Source organism: Geotrypetes seraphini, chromosome 3 (assembly GCF_902459505.1).
Source record: "Geotrypetes seraphini chromosome 3, aGeoSer1.1, whole genome shotgun sequence".
NCBI lineage: Eukaryota > Metazoa > Chordata > Amphibia > Gymnophiona > Dermophiidae > Geotrypetes > Geotrypetes seraphini.
Window position 1 is genome coordinate 167,732,406 of NC_047086.1, and position 20,915 is coordinate 167,753,320.

A 20,915-nucleotide genomic window follows, 5' to 3' on the forward strand; every position below is an offset into this window, starting at 1 on the left:
CTGTGGGATCTATATGTTTGCGTGAGCGGAAGGTAGTCTGTTGAGTAGACGGAGTGTGTTTGTTACAGGACCAATTGATTTCAAATGAGTAGGTGTAGTGATCAGACCAAAGGGAACGGTACCATTTTCCGTTTAAGGTTTGAATTTCTGGGCGTGAGGTCTGTTGGGACATGTATGCTACGATGTCCAGCTGGTGTCCTTTTTCATGTGTAGTTTGAGGATCTAAGATTTTATATGTTAAGGCTTCTAGATATGCTAGTACGGTTTCAGCATCTTTGCAGGAATGGTTCATCAAGCCCATTAGCCTGTTCTCACGGTGGCCAATCCAGGTCACTAGTACCTGGCTAAAATCCAACGAGTAGCAATATTCCATGCTACCGATCCAGGGCAAGCAGTGGCTTTCCCCCTGTCTTTCTCAATAACAGTCTGTGGACTTTTCCTCCAGGAACTTGTCCAAACCTTTCTTAAAACTAGCTATGCTATCCGCTCATACCACAACCTCTGACAATGCGTTCCAGAGTTTAACTATTCTCTGAATGAAAAATCATTTCCTCCTAGTAATCTCGAGTGCAGCTTGATAAAAGGGGCCATAAATTAATAGAGAAATCCAATAATAATGGAACATCAACAGTAAAAAAGTTCTTGAACTTATAGCAGTTTTTTCTTTTACATTCCACTGCATCTTAATACATTCCACTGCATTTTAATACATTCTGGACCCTATAGTCTAGTTTTTATGAAATGCTGTACAGAATGTCAGCAGCCATTCCTTATTTTGGAACCCTGTTTTTAAAGAAAAAACAAACATATATGATACTGTTGTCAAGTGTACCTCTGTCAAAAAGGATCTTCTGCACGTAAGACATTTGTAAAATTTAATTACTAAGCTTCTGAAGGAATGCTGTTGATTAGGACTCTGGGACTATATGTTCATCAAGTCACGGAAGGTCACGAAGCAGACTGCCGCTTTTGGATGACCTATTCTGGCCCGTCTGGGCTCCATTTTGTGCAGCCACAGGTGTCTCCTGTGCACTCTACATTCTGTGTTTCCACTGTACTTCCTGCCTAATTTTCTGCCTTTGGTAATTTCTCCAGGCAAGAACTGTGAGTTCTTTAAAATCATTTGCAATTATCTGCCTTTTATTACTTCAAACTCCATAGAACAGAGGTGGATTAATCTATATCAAAAATCAAAAAACCAAAATGCCATTAAAATATATATATATATATATATATATTCACGATGAGTTGATCAGTTAATATTGCAAATTTGAGGGGCAACAGGGGCAATAATGAATCTGTTTGCATTGGTAAAAATTCCCTGGGTAATTTTAACAAACGTAGGAAACAAACAGCGAAGGAGACTCTGGTGCCCAATCACTTTTATTGCTAACAAGACTCGACACGATCGTGTTTCAGAGTCTGAAAATCTGATTGAGGGTATTTACACGCTCCTTCTAAAGGTATTAAAAATCAATGTAATGAAACATTAAAAGTGGCTCTGAAAGCCAATACTAAGGTCCTAACCAAAGCTTGGCTGCAATCCTTGTACACAAACTTTCTCCAAGGGAGCAAAAGGTAGGACCAGCATTTGCACCATCAAAACAAAATTATGTGGGCAATTTTTCTTTGAAGTTTGACCCAAGCTGGTTCTATCTGGGGGGAGGAAGGGGGTCTGGGCTAGGGCTGCGGTTGAGGAACGGGGAGTACTTGGTTGGGGGGTTCTTGGAAACTGTTATACACTGTACTAAGGCTTATAGTGCTGCTGAAGGTTTTGTGGTGCTTCTGTTGAGTGCACTGTAGTGTTACATTATGTTCCTTGTCTGTGCGCAGTGTTTAAATAAAGAATTACAAAAAAAACAAAAAAAAAGTGGCTGCAGAAGCTTGTACCTGCTATTTTCTGTGAGCACTTTTCTTCAGCCTAAAGAGCATGCATAGCTTTGCAAATACAAAACTGTGCAGGTTGTTGCGTTCCCTAGCCCAACTCTGCCCCCGGGAATGCCTTTGCTCTACGCAGTGGTGTAGCAAGGGTGAACGGCGGCTAGGGTGTTGGCACCCCTCCCCTGCCCTCTTCCCCATCCCCCTGCTGCGCGCACACACCCCTTCTCTGTCCCCGTACCTTTTTAACTTCTCTGGCGTGAGCAGCATCCCCACGTCGATGTCGGCTCACCCTGTGACATCACTTCCTAGGTGCGGGCCCCAGAATTGACAGCAGAGAGAGCGCCGAAGCCGACGTGGGCAGCAATCTCATGCCAGGGAAGTAAAAAAAGGTACAGGGAAGGCAAGGAGCGCCGCCCTTTACTACATCATTGGCTCTACACATGCAAAAGTACGTGCATACTCAGAGCTGGGCAAGTTACTTGGTAAAAATAATATATTAAAGTTACTAGCTACTGCAAGGAAAAAGTAATATATTACAATTACTAGTTACTTGTTTTATATAGGGGGGTTAATGAAGTAACATATTCAATTACTGTGAAAGTAATATGTTACTTTTAGTTACTCTTTAATTCTTGGCTATAAACAATTGTTTTGACATTAAATAAACATAATTCCGAGATCCAAGATGGCCGCCGCTATCTGTTGCTGAAAAGACGCTTGGAGGGTGTCTTTTTTGCTTACTGAAATAATGCCGAAGAGAAGGGGTAGAAGCGTCGGTGGAGCCTCCCAGCCCTCGAGCCCCGCAGTTCTTACCGTCGATGACATTTTCCGACGTCTTCAAAGCGAGCCGAGTCGTTTGGGGAATCGCCCGATGGGAGCGCCGGCTGAGAGGAGTGCTTCGGCGGATACCCCCGGGCTGGATGTCACGCTAAGCCCCGACGTCAGGACGCCTCCCCTACAGCCGTTGCCGCTGGGAGCTAGCTCTCCGAGGGAAGAGAGCATGTCTGAAGAGGCAGAGTTTTCCTCTCGAGAGGCCAGCGAAGCGGAGGGCTTGCTACAGGGAACAGCACAAGGGGAATTTCTCCTTGTAAGAGAACCAGCGACCGGGACAACTATGTCTGAGGGTCAACAAGGCTCAAGGGAGGTAAAGCACTCGGATGAACCAATTAACATTGCACAGGTACTTTCCTTTGCCCCTATCCGACCCCCTGAGGTTACATTGGAATCCTTATGGGATTTGGTCTCTAGTCTGGGTAATTCTCTCAGTCCTCAGATAAAGAATTTGGATAAAGAGTTACAAGTTCAGAAAGAAGAAATTAAAATTGTGAAACAGGACATTGTAGTTATAAAAACTGAGATTCAAGAAGAAAAGAAGGACTTAAAAATGTTAAAGAGCAACCAAGATTTGATTGTGAAAGATAACCTTAATATGAGAAGAAAATTGGAAGTACTAGAAAACAATAGTCGGTTTAATAATTTGCGTTTGATTAATTTTCCGAAGGTTGCGTCAATTCCTCCAGGAGAAATGATAAAACGTTATTTTCTGGAAAACTTAAAAATTCCAGAGAGTTCATTCCCACCATTGTCAAGAGTGTACTATTTGCCTAATAGAAAAAATCAGGACTCTCAAAAAAAAGATGGTGATGATCCCGGAGGATTGGAAGATAGCCAATGTCACGCCCATCTTTAAAAAGGGATCAAGAGGTGACCCGGGAAACTACAGACCAGTGAGTTTGACTTCGGTTCCGGGGAAACTGACGGAAGCACTGATTAAAGAACACATCGATGAACATCTGGAAAGAAACGAACTTTTGAAAACAACCCAACATGGTTTCTGCAGGGGGAGATCGTGCCTAACGAACTTATTGCACTTCTTCGAAGGAATTAACAAACGGATGGACAGAGGAGACCCCATAGACATCATATACCTTGATTTCCAAAAAGCCTTTGACAAGGTGCCTCACGAACGTCTACTCCGGAAACTGAAGAACCATGGAGTGGACGGAGACGTACATAGATGGATCAGAAACTGGTTGGCGGGTAGGAAACAGAGGGTAGGGGTGAAGGGCCACTACTCGGACTGGATGGGGGTCACGAGTGGTGTTCCGCAGGGCTCAGTGCTCGGGCCGCTGCTATTTAATATATTCATAAATGATCTAGAAACAGGCACGAAGTGTGAGATAATAAAATTTGCGGACGATACAAAACTATTTAGTGGAGCTGGGACTAAAGAGGAATGCGAAGAATTGCAAAGGGACTTGAACAAATTGGGGGAATGGGCGGCGAGATGGCAGATGAAGTTCAACGTTGAGAAATGTAAAGTATTGCATGTTGGAAACAGAAACCCGAGGTACAACTATACGATGGGAGGGATATTATTGAATGAGAGCAACCAAGAAAGGGACTTGGGGGTAATGGTGGACATGACAATGAAGCCGACGGCACAGTGCGCAACAGCCGCTAAGAAAGCAAATAGAATGCTAGGCATAATCAAGAAGGGTATTACAACAAGGACAAAAGAAGTTATCCTGCCATTGTATCGGGCGATGGTGCGCCCGCATCTGGAATACTGCGTCCAATATTGGTCTCCGTACCTTAGGAAGGATATGGCGTTACTCGAGAGGGTTCAGAGGAGAGCGACACGCTTGATAAAAGGGATGGAAAACCTCTCATACGCTGAGAGATTGGAGAAACTGGGTCTCTTTTCCCTGGAGAAGAGGAGACTTAGAGGGGATATGATAGAGACTTATAAGATCATGAAGGGCATAGAGAGAGTAGAGAAGGACAGATTCTTCAAACTTTCGAAAAATAAAAGAACAAGAGGACACTTGGAAAAGTTGAAAGGGGACAGATTTAAAACGAATGCTAGGAAGTTCTTCTTTACCCAACGAGTGGTGGACACCTGGAATGCGCTTCCAGAGGGAGTAATAGGGCAGAGTACAGTACAGGGGTTTAAGAAAGGATTGGACAATTTCCTGCTGGAAAAGGGGATAGAGGGGTATAAATAGAGGATTACTGCACAGGTCCTGGACCTGTTGGGCCGCCGCGTGAGCGGACTGCTGGGCATGATGGACCTCAGGTCTGACCCAGCAGAGGCATTGCTTATGTTCTTATGTTCTTATGGCAGACCACAGGAAAATCCTTTGGATGTTACTGCTTTATTGGAACAATCTGATAGAGAGGTGGCTAGTCCAGCCACTCTCTTACTGACTGTAGCTTTGGCTCCAGACAGAGATTGGATTCTTAAACTTTTCTTCAAAAATAGATCCAGGGATTTCCTTGGCTTCCATATTCAGGTTTATCCTGATGTTTCGAGAGAAACTCAGAAAAGAAGGAGGGAATTTTTATTGTTAAAACCTGGTGTGACCCAGATGGGGGGATTATTTTTTCTTAGATATCCTTGTAAGTGTGTAATTAGATATAATTCCCTTAAATATATTTTCTTTGAACCGTCTCATCTGACTGCTTTCCTCTCTATGAAGCGCCTTGAAAAAGGAGAAACATCTGTGTCTTAATTAATTAAGCTCTCTTTCAGCATCAGATGACGTGTTTTGGTTAAATTTATTATTGTACTATATTTACTCCTAATTCCTTAATCTTGGATCCATTGTTGAGGACTAGTGTATGATTAAGTCGGATTCATTGCCTTTTATGTAATCTTGATGTAATTTTGATTTATTTTCAAGTTTGAGAATAATCAATGATATGTTTTCTTGATTGTACTTTTCTGTACAAGATTGTAATGCTTGTTAAAAAAAATTTTTAAATTCATAAATAAATAAATAAAATAAACATAATTCCAGCAATTGGATATCCATCCATTATCAAAGCAAATGTCTAAATAGAAAGGGTCAGATTCTGCAAACAGCACCATAATTGACAACCATCTGCAAAAACAGCACCGGTCGCTTGTCAATCATGTAATGGTGCTACTTGCAGAAGTGACTAATGTGAACGGCAGGCGCCAGAAATGTAGGACAGGGTTTTGAATGCCTACATTACTGGTGCCTATCTTTGATGTAAATCGTATCAACAGAGAAGTGTAACGGTGCCTAAGGTCATTTCTGGTACAAACCACACCTGCTTCAACCACAGGCGCTGCTTGGTGCCTCTTTAAACATGATGCCAGCGTAATTTTTGTACATGCCTCCGGGGCACATATATTTTTTTAATGAGTTTTTAATTGGTATACTCAATTACTGCGCTGATTAAGCAACTCTTCCAGACTAAGGAGAACTCAGACATCCTTCAACCACCCCCCAATCAAAGGCATTCAGTGTAAAAAAAATACACGACGGACTACTTGCCACGCAAGCAGCGAAACTCAACAGCCACATCTCCAATCTAGTGATTTCAGCACCAAACTGCAGAAACTTCAGGAGGGAAATAAAAACCAGGTTGTTCAAAAAAAAAATATGTCAAGACAAACTCCTGAGAGAACCAATATCCTCACTCCATCCCCAGATTCCAAATGCTACAACCCTTCCCTGTGATCTGGAAATGACCAGAATCTCTTCCTTTTGTAATCCATCTAGAACCACAAGATATTGGCGGAATTAAAGAAACTAATGTAATTGAACTGATTATAACAATTAAGGGCTCCTTTTACGAAGCCAAGTTAGCGGTTTAATGCATGTAATAGCACGCACTAAACCGCAGGCCACGCTAGCCACTACCTCCTCCTCTTGAGCAGGCGGTAGTTTTTCGGCTAGCACGGGGATTAGCGCGTGATGAAAAGTCGCACGCGCTGAAGCCGCTAACTTGGCTTTGTAAAAGGAGCCCTAAGTTAGGTGATGATAGGGTGCCTACCATCACCTAACTTACAGCACCGTAGAGAATCTGGGCCAAAATGCTTAAGTCATCAAATATAACTAGCCAATATGAGAGAGACTGAATTGAAATAAGGGAGGAAAAAACCCCATGAAAATAGCTAACTGAATGCCTACATATTTTCTATGACAACGTTCATGATAAGGTCATCAGAGACTGTGAAATTTGATGTCACAGTTGCAATCAATGGTTGATTGAACATGATTTTATTTCTTTGCTAGCACTGACTCCATTTCACCACTTAACAGACATACCTAGCATTTAACAGAAATATTGTTATCTTTTTTGCTTACAAAAAAAAAAAATTTAAAAAAAAGACACAACCATCTTTATTAATTACTTCATGCTGCACACTTGAACAATTTCATGCAAAAAGAATTTTGTTGGAAACTTGAAGCAGCCCAATAAATGGGTCTAGGACTCAAAGAAAAACAGATGGGTGTCCTTTAAAAAAAGTAACTATATAAAGTAACTAGACATTATGAGGTACATAATTAAAAAGAAAATACGTCTAAAAATTCACCTAAATTGGCACTTGAATGATCAAAAAGACAGGTCGTCCAAGTACCGATAATTGAAACGGGTTTTAGATGTAGCTAAAATGAGCTTAAGCCTTTTGACTGCCGCTGTGCGTCCAGAAGGAAATAGGGTGTTTTTCGAGGAGTGGTTAGGGCTGGATGTGGGCCAAGCTAGACTTAGTCGTCCGGCAGCAATAACCAAAAGTTTAACAGGTTGCCTGGATGGAATGGATGGAACTTATATGTTTTGGCTTTGACCAAATCAAAACAGGTATAAGTTCTGGATCAGGCTGCTGAGCTGATCGTGGCTGCCACAATCAGCTCAGCGGCCCAGGCAACCTGTCCCCCCACCCCAGTAATGATCATGGCAGGAGAGATACCCAGTCTGTCTTGCCCGAACTTGCCATGCACCTCTCGCCAGCATCTCTGGCAGGAGGGATGTCCAGTCCCTTCTGCTGGACACCCCAACCCCCCCCCCCCTCACCACCTTCGCTGGCAAGAAGGATTCCCAGTCCCTCCTGCCTGCACTTGCCATGACCCTCCCACCCCCGCAATGATCGCGGCAGGAGAGATGCCCAATCTCTTGCCAAATAGTCTAGTATATTGCTATTTGGTGAAGTGAAAAAGAGTAAATTTGAATTGTAAAACAATCTCTTGCCAGATGCTAGCCCAAACCCCTGAAAGTTCTCCGGTAGGAGGGATGTCCTGTCCCTCCTGCCGACTCCCACTCCACACCCCCAAAAAGTTTGCCAGCAGAAGTTTGTTTAATAATTCCCAGCAATCTGTTTACTTTTTGGGCTGCCGCCGCATATTGAGCAGAAGGTTTCATCGTATTGTCTACAATGATACTCAGATCCTGTTCTTGGGCACTAACCCCTCAAGGTGGACCCTAGCATCCAGTAAGTGCGATTCAGGTTATTCTTCCCAATGTGCATCAGTTTGCATTTGTCCACATTAAATTTCATCTGCCACTTGGACGCCCAGTCTTCCAATTTCCTAAGGTCCGCCTGCAATTTTTCACAATCCGCATGCGTTTTAACAAGTTTGAACAGTTTAGTATCATCTGCAAATTTAATCACCTCACTTGTTGTTCCAATTTCCAGATCATTTATAAATAAGTTAAATAGCACCAGTCCTAATACAGACCCCTGCGGCACTCCACTGTTTACTCTCTTCCATTGAGAAAAATTACCATTTAACCCTACCCTCCATTTAACCCTACCCCCCCCCCCCATTAATTCTCTTTCAATAAAGGCACTTAAAGGAACTTCAAGAATATATAGAAATGTAAAACACATTTGAAATTATAAACGATCAAACACTTTGGGCCTGATAGTCAAAATGATTTTAATGGCCAGGAGATGCTCTGACTGGGGCTAACCAGGCATTTTTCATCAGCTCTTAACTGCATAGTACCGCTGGAAATGTCTGGTTAGTATCCAAGCTGAAACCAACTACTTTGGGGTTGTTCCAGGGGCGGAGTTGGTAAATGTAACCATAAGTGTGATATTTGGCACTTAATTGGTTACAGCTAAATGGTTCATAGACATAATTGCGGAAGACAAAGGCGCGCGCCGACAACTGAGCGCAAGACGGAGGCGCGCGCCGAAGAAAATTACTGTTTTTAGGGGCTCCGATGGGGGGTTTTGTTGGGGAGCCCCCCCCACTTTACTTAATACAGATCGCGGCGGCGTTGTGGGGGGTTGTAACCCCCCACATTTTACTGGAAACTGGAAAAAGTTAAGTTTCCAGTAAAATGTGGGGGGTTACAACCCCCCACAACATGGTGCGATCTGTATTAAGTAAAGTGGGGGGTTCCCCCCCATGCTCCCCCGTCGGAGTCCCTAAAAATAGTAATTTTCTTCGGCGCGCGCCTCTGTGCTGTGCTCAATTGTCTGCGTGCACCTTTTTCCCGGCGCGCTTTTGACCTGACACCCAGCTAAATACATAAATAGGATCACAGAAAAGTCAGTACTATATTTATGCAGTTCTATACAGCTACATACATGAAGAATTTCACTCTTATAACTGGCTATATTTTGACCAGCTCCATACATCTGGAAATTTAATGTCAGAGCCCGAACATGGCCCAGCATTGAATTTTGGGTATAACACCAGTGATGGTGGTCAGAAAAATAACCGATTGCTGGCAGCTGAATATTGGGTCCTTTGAAACTAATGCAAAAGGATTCAATACAGACATTGTCTTCCTTGCCTTATGGTATTACAGTCATCATTTACTTTTCAATTGAACAATGTTAATTCTTTATTTGGTTTGTTGACAACCTGAGACAAACCACAGGCAAATGTCTCTCATGCAGTCTTTGACTATAGGGTTTATTTATATATTTTTGAAGCAAAGGAACACATTTTTTACCACTTAATTTCAGATATTCCAAAAGAAACCATCTAGGGCTAGATTCACTAAGCAAACCGATCGTTTACCAATCGGTTTGGGGGCCCTCTGTTATTGTATAAGGAAGGGCGGTATATTAAATAAAATGAACCAAAAATCATAGAGGGCTGCAGGGGACAGAGGAGATAGGGAGATAGCAGAGGGAGCAAGGCTGGACTAGGGGCTGGAGAAAGAAGAGGAGAAATGTTGGGCCGAGGATGGGGAAGAGAAAGCTCAAGCTTTGTGGGTGGGGCTCCACCGGGGAAGGGGGGAGCACCATAACACTGAGCAGGCCCTGCATTCAAGCTATTTCTTCATATTTATTATATACAATATTTTAACCCTTAAAATACTTTAATACCATTGTCAGACAACTGTAAAGTATTACAGCATCATAGCCTCTTTCTGTCCCTCCCACACCTTTTGCCGAGTTCTACTGACATATACAGATAACCTCAGACCTAGATGATTTTGTTCTATTTAAACTCAGTGTATATGCATTGTTTCTTCTCTGACTTCCTAAACAGAACATAACTCTCAAAGGTTTGACAAAAAGATGTTAGTCCAAGGAAAGGTATCCTCACAAAGTGTTTATTGACCCTTACTTCTGCATGCTAAAATTGCAAATGGAGTGTGCTATTCTCTATCAGATTCTTTAGAACACCATGCTCAAAATTGTGTTAACTTGACTGTTTTTTGTCTTCCTAGGTGGTGTGATACTGTCTTTTAGTGTATCCATTGTGATTGGACTGGTGATTGGTGCAATAATATGGATTATGTTCATGTGTCTGTCCCGTCGCAGAGCCAGTGCTCATATCTCCCCTAGGATGTCCTTGACCACTAGACGAAACACCAGAGCTTCTCTCAATCAGGCTTCTAATCGGACCGGGTTCTACCGAAACAGCAGCTGTGAGCGCCGCAGTAATCTCAGTTTGGCCAGCCTCACTTTTCAGAGGCAAAACTCCCAGGAACAAGCCGATTCGTTCCCAAGAAAGCCGAGCTTCCGAGCATCCACGTTCCACCCTTTTTTGCAGTGTCCTCCTCTTCCAGTAGAAGCTGAAAGCCAACTGGTAACGCTTCCACGCAGCAACAGCACCACTTCTCCTGCTACTGGCAGTTCATCCAGTCCTGAATTCCGGTGGAACAACAGCCTACGTTCCTGCCATTCTACACAAACACCACCTCCGGCCTATGAAAGCATCATTAAAGCGTTTCCAGACTCATGCTCTTGAATAATGCCCTATTTCTTTTTTTTTTAAGAGGGATTTTAAATATAATAAATTGGATGACTAGGAAACTTCCTATTGCTGCCACTTTCTATAGTACATTTTTATATGACATATTGCCTTCACTTACAGGTTATACTGTTTAGATAAAGTGTTATGTGGCAGGATAGGGATTCTTACATTGAGGTCCCCTTCCATTTTTACTGTTCCTTTGTGTTCATCAACTAGATACATAAGAGATGGAAAAACCTATACCTAAGAGATACAGCATCTCATTAAAACCGACATAATATGACTTTAAAAGACTGAATTAACATCACTAGTCCATTGGGATTACTGTTGATTTTATTCTTCTCTCTGTATATATAATTCTACAATTGTTTCAAACTCCAGGAATGTTACACTTTTAATATTTTGAAGAAAAACAAGTACTGATGCATAGATAAGTTTAGTACACGATGTTTCCGTTTATTATTACCAAAAGACATTGTTGATTATAAGAAAAATGATGTTTTATTAAGGCAACTTAATATGTCCCTATGAGGCTCTTTTGCTAAACTGCTTTGAGCAACTAAGGTAGGGTTTAATATGCCGCACAGCCTGGCACCTCCTCCAAAACAGTACCTGCCCCTAGCTGGTAGTCTCACAGAACTATGGTCATCCTTCCTTACTACAAGACTACCACTAGGGGGAGCAAAAGTATTTCTACAGGGGAGTATCTCTATAGGAGATTGTGGTATCTCTACAGGAAATTGGGAATCTTAAATCTGTACTGGAGATTCAGATGGTCTGTACTAGGCATCTGGGAGGAGGGGGAGAGTTGCACTGCAGATCAGGGTGCTTGTGCAAGGGGTGCCCGACCTGGGGAGAAATGGGGGGGACATGTTGGAAGAAGTGGGATGTGCCATTATGGCTTGCTGCTGTCTTATTTATTTATTTATTTGTCTTAAACAGCACCCTCTTACATGTGGTTTCTGACAGCAACAGCACTGCATGTAACATGGTGCCTCTGCAGTAAGCTTCTGTCCTGTTTGGTAAGTGTAGGCCAGAGGGTGGCCACTCCTTCCACATTTACCACACTGCATTTGCACTTACCACACAGCAATTTTTGTATTAACCATGCAGTAACTGCAAATTTTTTTTTATCATACTTTAGTAAAAGGGCCCCTATGTTATTGAAGAAAAAAAAATTAAAAGATGGACGATGATATTAATTCATTTTAGCAAAGTGGCTACACATACCATTTAATTATTCTTGGTGAATTAATCAAACCATCAGACATTACATTATTTAACCTAGGCACTTTTTTAAACAAAATATTTTTAGAAAATAGTATGATGTGTATACATATATGAAAATTAGATACTGAGCCATACCTAACATTGTGAACTGTTTGAATTTGTGCATAAGAAAAATTATAAATGAAAGAAATCTGCCAAAAATTTGTGTCATGAGCTATTAACATAATCATATTTTGACATTGAGACTGTTTCCTAAAGAAAGTTCATCATGCTCTATACCTTTCTAAAGTAAACAACAGCAAAAAAAACCCAAAAATAAACCAGCCCGCACAAACCAAGAAAGCAGTTTTCCTTCATAAATTATCATTGTTAGAATTTCAAACTAGAGCAAACCCTTATACCACTGGTGCAAGTACTTGTACGAACTTCATCTTCCACACACATCATTAACTTCACAGCACGACTCTTCTGTATACTAATAATATTATGGCCCTTATTTTAATGATTTACACATGTAAACACTGGCATTTGAATATATACACCTCAAATAAATGTGGAAAACCAGATTTTAGAAAGCTGAGATTTATACATATAAATCTGAACTATGTTCATATGGCAAGAGACCATGGTTTGGACATGATTTAGGTTGGACTAGGGTGGGATCCAAAAAACACACAAGTATTCTCGTTTTCTCAGATGGGGAATGAATATGAATAACTCCAGAGATCAGTGTTATTCATATTCATTCCCCATCTGAGAAAACAAGAATACTGGTAGTCTCACAGAACTACCCGTATTCTTTCAGCACTACTGCTTCTGAAGGAAAATATTGGGGGATTAAAGGGGAAAGCTCCCCCCATCCCTTCTGTACCCAGGAGCAGCTCTAAATCCCAACTCCAGAGATCAGTGTTGGGATTTAGAGCTGCTCCTGGGTCCAGAAGGGATGGGGGAAGCTTTCCCCTTTAATCCCCCAATATTTTCCTTCAGAAGCAGTAGTGCTGAATGATTATTTTTTTATTTTTTTTATTAATTCAATTTTCTATACCGTTCTCCCAGGGGAGCTCAGAACGGTTTACATGCATTTATTCAGGTACTAAAAGCAGTTTTCCCTCTCTGTCCCGGTGGGCTCACAATCTATCTAACGTAGCTGGGCCAATGGGGTGATAAAGGGCTCCTTTTTACGAAGCCACGTTAGCGGCTTTATCACATGCAACTTTTTAGCGGACGCTAACCCCCGCGCTAGCCGAAAAACTACTGCCTGCTCAAGAGGAGGCTTTAGCAGCTAGCACAGCCAGCAAATTAGCGCGTATTTATTACGCATGTTAAACCGCTAACGCGGCTTCGTAAAAAAGGAGCCCTAAGTGACTTGCCCAGGGTCACAAGGAGCAGTGTGGGTTTGAACCCACAATCTCAGGGTGCCTAGGCTGTAGCTTTAACCACAGCACCACACTCTCCCCTCTGCACTTCATTTGGAGCATTTGGATTTGTAAGTTTCCAAAACAGCATACAAGTTTAAGCGTGGGCACTTCCATGTCTAGGTTCTGTAGTGCCAGCTCAATGCTGGCTTTTACTACACTGCAGCAGAGCTTCTTACCACAGGCCAGAGAGGTAAATGCTCCGACGCTCATAGGAATTGAATGAGTGTCAGAGCATTTACTTCGCCAGCCCACGGTACAAAAGCTCTACCACGGGGGTCCTTTCATTAAGGTGCAATAACCGATTTAGTGAGTGCTAAATGCTAAGGTGTCCATTATATCCTATGGGCATCTTAGCATTTACGCGCGCTAATCTTTAGCATACGTTAAATCAGTTAGTGCACCTTAATAACAGAATCCCACAGTTTAGTAAAAGGATCCCTAGAAGTCTAAGGCCCAGATTCTAAAACCAGCACCATTAGGCAGGCACCGGTAGGCACTTTACTGGCGCCGTAGTTAATTGGTTTAATTGGTTATTAATGATGTGGTAATGGACTGCACCATTAAAAACCAATTAAAAGAAAAAAAAAAAAAAGTTTCCTCGAGGCACCTACAAAACATGGCACCAGAATCACGTGTAGACATTTAGCAACGCAGAACATCAAAAGACGCATGGTTATGGGTGGGGTTGATATTCAGCGCAGCTAAGCATGATTCTATGTCAACGGTAGGCACAGGAAATGTAGGCCTGTAAAACCATGGCCTAAATTTCCAACGCCTACCTTCGACGCGGGCTGCAACTGTGAAAGCGGTGCCCTAATCGGAATGACACACGACCAGTGCTATTTTTTTGAGGTATCTGACGATTACAGCACCGCTTTCAGAATCCAGGCCTAAATGCCTACCTTTTGTTGGGTGTGTTGCCTCTGTTGATATTCTAAATGTTGCCTATGTGAAATTGTTGCTTCCACCACGGATAGATGGTACTACACATGAATGCATTTCACCAAAGGTTCTAAATTAGCTGATCCTTTTCTAAAATCCTACTGGCATTGGATGCATCCTGACATGGATGTCAATTCTGATTTCCAAAGAAGCAAAGAAACCTCATGTATGTAGTCTCCAAAATGTGAAGCAAGGAGGTATAATCCAAAGCAAGCAAAGAAAAAACAAAATGTCTTTAAAAGTTCATTGAAATTCACAAAGACACAGAAAGGTCCTCATGCTGCTAGTTATAGATACCAACACATGTTTCTCCGTTGTTGAATTCTTATCATTGGTCAACAACAACAACAAAAAAAAAACGTTTCTCTTTGCTACTGAGAACTTAAGTGTTCTTAGTTAATTTAATGACGCTGATTTCAGATCTGTAATTGAAATTCAGCTGAGATACACGTAACTGATTTTTTTAGACAGTTTGCCAAATCAGCACAATTTTGCAAGTATGAACTGTGTCCCACCAAACTTGTGTTAAGGAGTTTACTCTGAAAACAAACACAAAAATAATGAGACATGTTACAGCATATATTTACGCCTCTCTTAACTCGCACAAAAGTGATGTCAGCATGTTTAGAAATGTTTTGAGACACTTGCTTTTATGCTTGTACTGTACATTTGTCTTTCTTTGCAAGAACCAACAATAGTTTCCCATCATACTAGAATGGAACTTTCCTTGATATCTGCTTTCCATCACCTTGATATCTTGATGAAATCTTTCCCCATGCTCATTGCTGACATCACCAAGTGGGTGGGAAGAAGTCGAGCTGAGAATGTAAGAAGTGACATTCTGGCACCCATTAGCTGATATGCTGTCAGCATGTTCTCCACAAGCTCAGCATAATTCTCTGATCTGTGATTACCAAGAAAATTCTGAACAACCGGCACGAATGCTTGTTAATCTGGAATAGCAGACAGTGCAGCACACACGAGGTGCCCAAGCTTTATCTTGGTCAACAACTTTACAGCCAAAATAATGCTTGTATGCACTTTGAAGTCTGCTGGGCAGATTCTTTCACCGATCTCGTGTAATAAATTGTCCACAGACATAACAGAAATTATCAAGATGTTTAACATAACCTCATCTGTTCATAATAATTATAATATCTTAGACAAAAACAAACAAAATATAAAAATTTGCAGGTAGAAAAAGTAGCACAATTACTTTTTAGTATAAACTTTCAAATGACTGTTCTATGTGATCGATGAGCTGTCCTAAAATGCAATATTGTGTTACAGACACAGTAAAATACCACTGCTTCATGGTAGTGTTATTGTTATTGACGAAAAAGATAACAAACTGACACATAACTTAAAAACAGGATGTGATAGACAAAAACTGTTTTCAGATTTAGAGTCAGCATTTGAGACCTGTATCTGTTTTGCCAAATTTGCCATCTCTTCCTTAATTGTTGTAAGTTTAACTGAGTTATCTTGTAACTTAATTGAGTTGTCCTGCAGCATTTCTTTACTGCTTTTCATCTCCCCAATCTAGACGTTCAGTGGAATCCTTTGGCAGAGGTACTTTAGATGGTGTTGGAGGATCAGGTTTTGACCTCTTAACTGAACCAGATGCTGCAAAAGCATTTTCCAAACGCCTTTGTCTTCCCGTAGCCATATTTAACAAATTCTGAGATTTTTGTGGAAGAAAAACAGTCCTTAGTTGCGCTGAAGGGGCCTATGAGGGAGAGCTCAGCAATCACACAGCCACTCGCATCGCAGCCATGTTCCGGAATCCACTTGTATTGAAAATCTTGCATTGTAAGGATGACTTTGACAAATTGCAACCTATAAACTGTATATTAAGTATATTATTGGTATTAGACCCCCTAGTATATAACAAGTTAGAATAAAAAACTGTATCATAAACTGTACTGTAATTATGGTAAATCATAACCTGTTAACTGTCTTTTTTGTATGTTCAACCTGTAACCCATTCTGAGCTCTTTGGGGACAACAGGATAGAAAATGAATTAAATAAAATAAATGCATAGAGAGGGCTATAACCAGCAGAAGAAAGGTATTGGGAGGCCCCAGTTGGAGTATTGTGTTCCATTTTGAAGGTCGTATCTTGCTGAGAATGTTAAAAAAAAAAAAAAAGGCAAAGTGATTCAGAAAAAAAGCAATGAAAACTGCATTTAGTCCAATTAAAAAGGTATCATCTAATTTCCTTTTAAGTTTATTTTTTCTATTTCTATATATTTCCTTTAAAAGTGGATTAACATGGCTACCCCACCATTTTCCTCAAAACTGTCCCTGAAATATGTAACTGTGCTTAATTCTGTTGCTGATCCATGTAATTTTGAGCAAGTCATTGCCCTCAGTAAAGAAAAAAAAAAAAAAGATTGTAAGCTATCTGGTGACAAGAAAATACATAGCATGCCTGTAACTCACCTTGAGCTGCTACTGAAAAGGTGTGCGTTAAATCTATAATAAATAATTTCATCCTTTGCTGCTAAGTTGAAGTTGTTGTTTGGCCCACTAGATGGTGATAGATACTAAATATGAAACAGAGCTTATATGGATGTTTTCATCACTTCATTGAACTGAACAGAAACATTTCATTAGGGAATTAAAAAAAAAAGGAAGACATTATCATTTGTATGGAATGGCATCAGTTCATAAATTTAAGTAATTTTTAAATTACTATATTGAACTTATAAGCATTTGAGACTTATTTACTAAGCTGTAATACGCAAAATAGCACATTGCCAATGCCAATTAACGGTTGTTATATTTATTTTATTTTGAGACTTGATATACTTTGTAATGGCCAAACCATTGGCTTCAATGTAGTGTTATTACCCCATTATTGATAGTTCAGGGCTTGTTACTCAATTAAGCTGCAAGCACATCTTGGGTATGCACTACTACAGAGATCTCAAAATCCCTCCTTGAGGGCTGCAATCCAGTCGAGTTTTCAGGATTTCCCTAATGAATATGCATTGAAAACAGTTCATGCACATAGATCTCATGCATATTCATTGGGGAAATCCTGAAAACCCGACTGGATTGCAGCCCTCAAGGAGGGACTTTGAGACCCCTGCACTACTACTACTACTACTATTTATCATTTCTATAGCACATTCAACATGTCATAGATGATCCCTGCTCAGAAGAGCTTACAATCTAATTAGGAGAGACAGACAGATTGAATAAATGGGACAGATAGGGTTTGTGAAGTTTTTTGCATAGAGAATAATAATATGGACATAGAGGTATCATGGTGAATGGGAGTTAGGTGTTGAAAGCAGCCTAAAACAAGTAGGCTTTTAGCTTAATTTGAATACTGATAGAGAAGGAGTTCGATGTATTGACTCAGGCAGTCTGTTCCAGGTATATGGTGCAGCAAGACAGAAGAGACGGAGTCTGGAGTTGACAGTGGGAGAGAAGGGTATGGATAGGAGGGACTTACTTAGGGTTACCAGAATTCCAGATTTATCCGGACATCTCCTCTTTTTAGAGGACATGTCCGGGGATTTGGACGGCTTTTCAAAACCCAGCACTTTGTCCGGATTTGAAAAGCTCCCAGCTCGGAACTGTAATGGGAGGGCATCATCACATCACTCCTGACGCAGCTCGAAGCACGAGAACAGGTTTAGGGGGCAGGGCTGAGGCTGAGACTGGGATGAATTTAAATAAAATTCTATTTCATCAAAAGGAACTTTACTTACTCAGATTCCTTGATACCCAGCTTCACAAAACTCACGCTAACATCAATAGTGATGAGCAGTGGCATACCAAGGGGAGGGCAGGAAGGTGCGGACTGCCCCGGGTGCCAGCCCTAGGGGAGTGCACAGCCGGCTGGGTCCGGAACCTCCTGCACTGCTCTAAACGACACCTACACCTCAGCGCGGCTGCCATACTTATTCTGAAGCAGAGTCGGCAGCCGCACTGAAATGCAGGAAGGTCCCACGATGACTGCTTCTGCTGCCTCTGCTCAGGAAAATGTAAGTGACATTGGAGGGGGTGGGCCGGTAGCTGAAATCATCACAGGACCTTGCCACAACTCCCTGCATCTGCCAGCCCACCCCTTCAGACATCACTTATGTCTTCTGGAGCAGAGGCAGTAGAAGCAGTCATAGCAGGACCTTGCTGGTTTGTAGGGAAAAAGGAGCATAGAAAGGTGGTAGAGGGAGAGAAAGGGGGGTAGGGTGGTATGAAAGGGTGGTGGAGGGAGTGAAAGGGGGCAGATGCTGATGGAATTAGAGTGCATGGAAAGGGGGAAGACATAAGGGGGAAGGATACTGGATGGAATTGGGTTGGAGGGAAAGAAAGGGGACAGATGCTGATGGAAGTGGGGGGAAGGGAGAGGAGAGAGTGAAATGCCAGACCATGGTGGTGTGGGAGAGGGAAGGGAAGAAGAGGAGAGAGATGCCAGACCATTTGAGGAGGGAAGGGAAGAAGATAGATTCCAGACCAAATGGGATGAAGGGAGAGATGGAAAGGGGCGGCATAAAGTTTCTGAAAGAGGGAATAGAAGGAGCGAAGATGCCATATAGGGAGGGGCAGAGAGGGTAGACAGTGGATGAAAGGAAGAGAGTGACAAGAAGTTGAGGAAAGCAGAAACCAGAGAAGACAAGGTAGAAAAAAAATTCTATTTATTTATTTTTTTGCTTTAGGGGAGATGCATCGCTGTTTCTGTGGTGTTGCATTGTAAGCAGAGTTCAGCTTCTTGGTGGTTCAATTTAACCTTCGTCTACACATTTCTATTTTATTCCACCTTTTACAAAACTGTAGAGCATTTTTTAGCACCAGCCATGGTGGTAACAGCTCTGATGCTCAGAATTCTATGAGAGTCTGAGCTCTTACCACCATGGCTAAAAACCACACTACAGTTTTGTAAAAGGGGGAGGGGTTAGTTTATGATTACATATTCCATACTAGGCGAAGGTGTTTTTTGTGTGTTCGAAAGACACGGTATTCTGTTAGGATTGACTGTCCAGGATTGATCTGTACTAGTCTGGCTTGTTTAGTTTTACAATGGGTATATTGATTTTGTACTGCTTTCTGCATAAGTAAGATGCTGCCTCTTCCTAAGTACACTCTTATGTGACGTGTGCATCCTGAATTGATGTTGTAATCATTTATGCTCTACCCCTCCTTCCCACCATCTAAATTGATTATCCACTGGTGCAAAAAAATGCATAAACCTTTTTCTTATATATTATGGGGCTCATAATAAAAAGAAACAAACATCTAAAAAGTGGCCTAAATGGGTACTTAGACGATCAAAATGCCTGATCGTCCAAGTACCCATAATCAAAGCTGGTTTTAGACGTATCTAAAACCAGCTTAGGCCTTTCCCCTGACTCTAAATGCATAGAGCGAAAAGAGGCATTTTTAGAGGAGGGGAAAGGGCGGGCAGTGGATGGGAGGTGGGCCGACCTAGACCTAGGCGTGCAACAGATATAACCAAAACTTTAGGCAGGTTGCCTAGTCGGCACTTATATGATTTGACTTAAGACCAAGTCAAAACAGGTATAAGTGCCGATAAGGGGCCACTAAGCTGATTGCTGCAACTCAGCGGCCCCAGAAACCTGCCTACCCCCTACTGCAACGTTCGCTGCAGGAGAGATGGCTCATCTCTCCTACCGCGATGGTGATCGCCCATCCCTTTCCAAACCACGGCACTTCAGGGTGAACATCACAGCATGGCTTCTCCCCTGACGGCAATCCTCACGCTGAAGTGCCACAGTTCGGAGGGGGGGTGGGCGATCACCATCGCTGGCAGGAGAAATGAGCCATCTCTCCTGCAGCGATCAGCCCTCCCCAGGCGATTACGATCGGGCAGGAGGGGGCCCAAGCCCTCCTGCCCAGTGACACCCCGACCGTCCCCGACAGCATCAGGGCAAGAGGATGCCCAAGCCCTCTTGCTAAGCCAGCCCCGACCATCCCCAACAGCAACAGGGTCAAGAGGGAGTCCAAGTCCTCTTGCCCCAGCAATCCCCAACCCCCCTTCCTCCCACCGATTATGATGGGGCCAGGAGGGAGCCCAAGCCCTCCTGGCCCAGAGACACCCCCTACCCCCCACCCCCACTAAAATACAGGCAGGAGGGATCCCAGACCCTCCTGCCCTCAATGCACTCCCACCCCGACCCCTCGATCCCCCCCACCCCCAAACCCCCCATACCTTTAAAATCGGTGGCCGGACTGACGGGTGCCAAGCCGTCCATCCAGCAGGCCAGCCATCCATTGAATTGCTGGCCTTAGGACCTGATTGGCCCAGGTGGCTCAAACCCCGCCCACAGATGGGGCCTGAGGCGCCTGGGCCAACCGGAATAGGCCCAATAGGCTTAGGCCCCTCCTCTGTGGCTGGCCTGCTGGATAGACAGGCTTGGCACCCGTCCGTCTGGCCACCAATTTAAAGGTAGTGGGGATTGGGAGTGGGGGTGCATTGAGGGCAGGAGGG

General features: G+C 42.5%; 1 protein-coding gene and 1 long non-coding RNA gene across 2 annotated transcripts in view; one reads left to right on the plus strand and one right to left on the minus strand.

Annotated features, from left to right (window-relative positions):
* Positions 1–12,781, plus strand: part of MYCT1 (MYC target 1) — a 40,704-nt gene extending 27,923 nt beyond the window's left edge. The window contains exon 2 of the mRNA XM_033939252.1: positions 10,333–12,781. Within this exon, the coding sequence (XP_033795143.1) occupies positions 10,333–10,856 (524 nt within the window). The 3' untranslated portion in view covers positions 10,857–12,781. The remainder of the gene's footprint in view (positions 1–10,332) is intronic.
* Positions 12,782–15,055: 2,274 nt separating this feature from the next.
* Positions 15,056–20,915, minus strand: part of LOC117357960 — a 36,398-nt gene continuing 30,538 nt past the window's right edge. The window contains exons 2-3 of the long non-coding RNA XR_004538913.1: positions 16,898–17,049; positions 15,056–16,577 (exon numbers count right to left, since the gene is read on the minus strand). This is a non-coding gene — a long non-coding RNA (uncharacterized LOC117357960). The remainder of the gene's footprint in view (positions 16,578–16,897; positions 17,050–20,915) is intronic.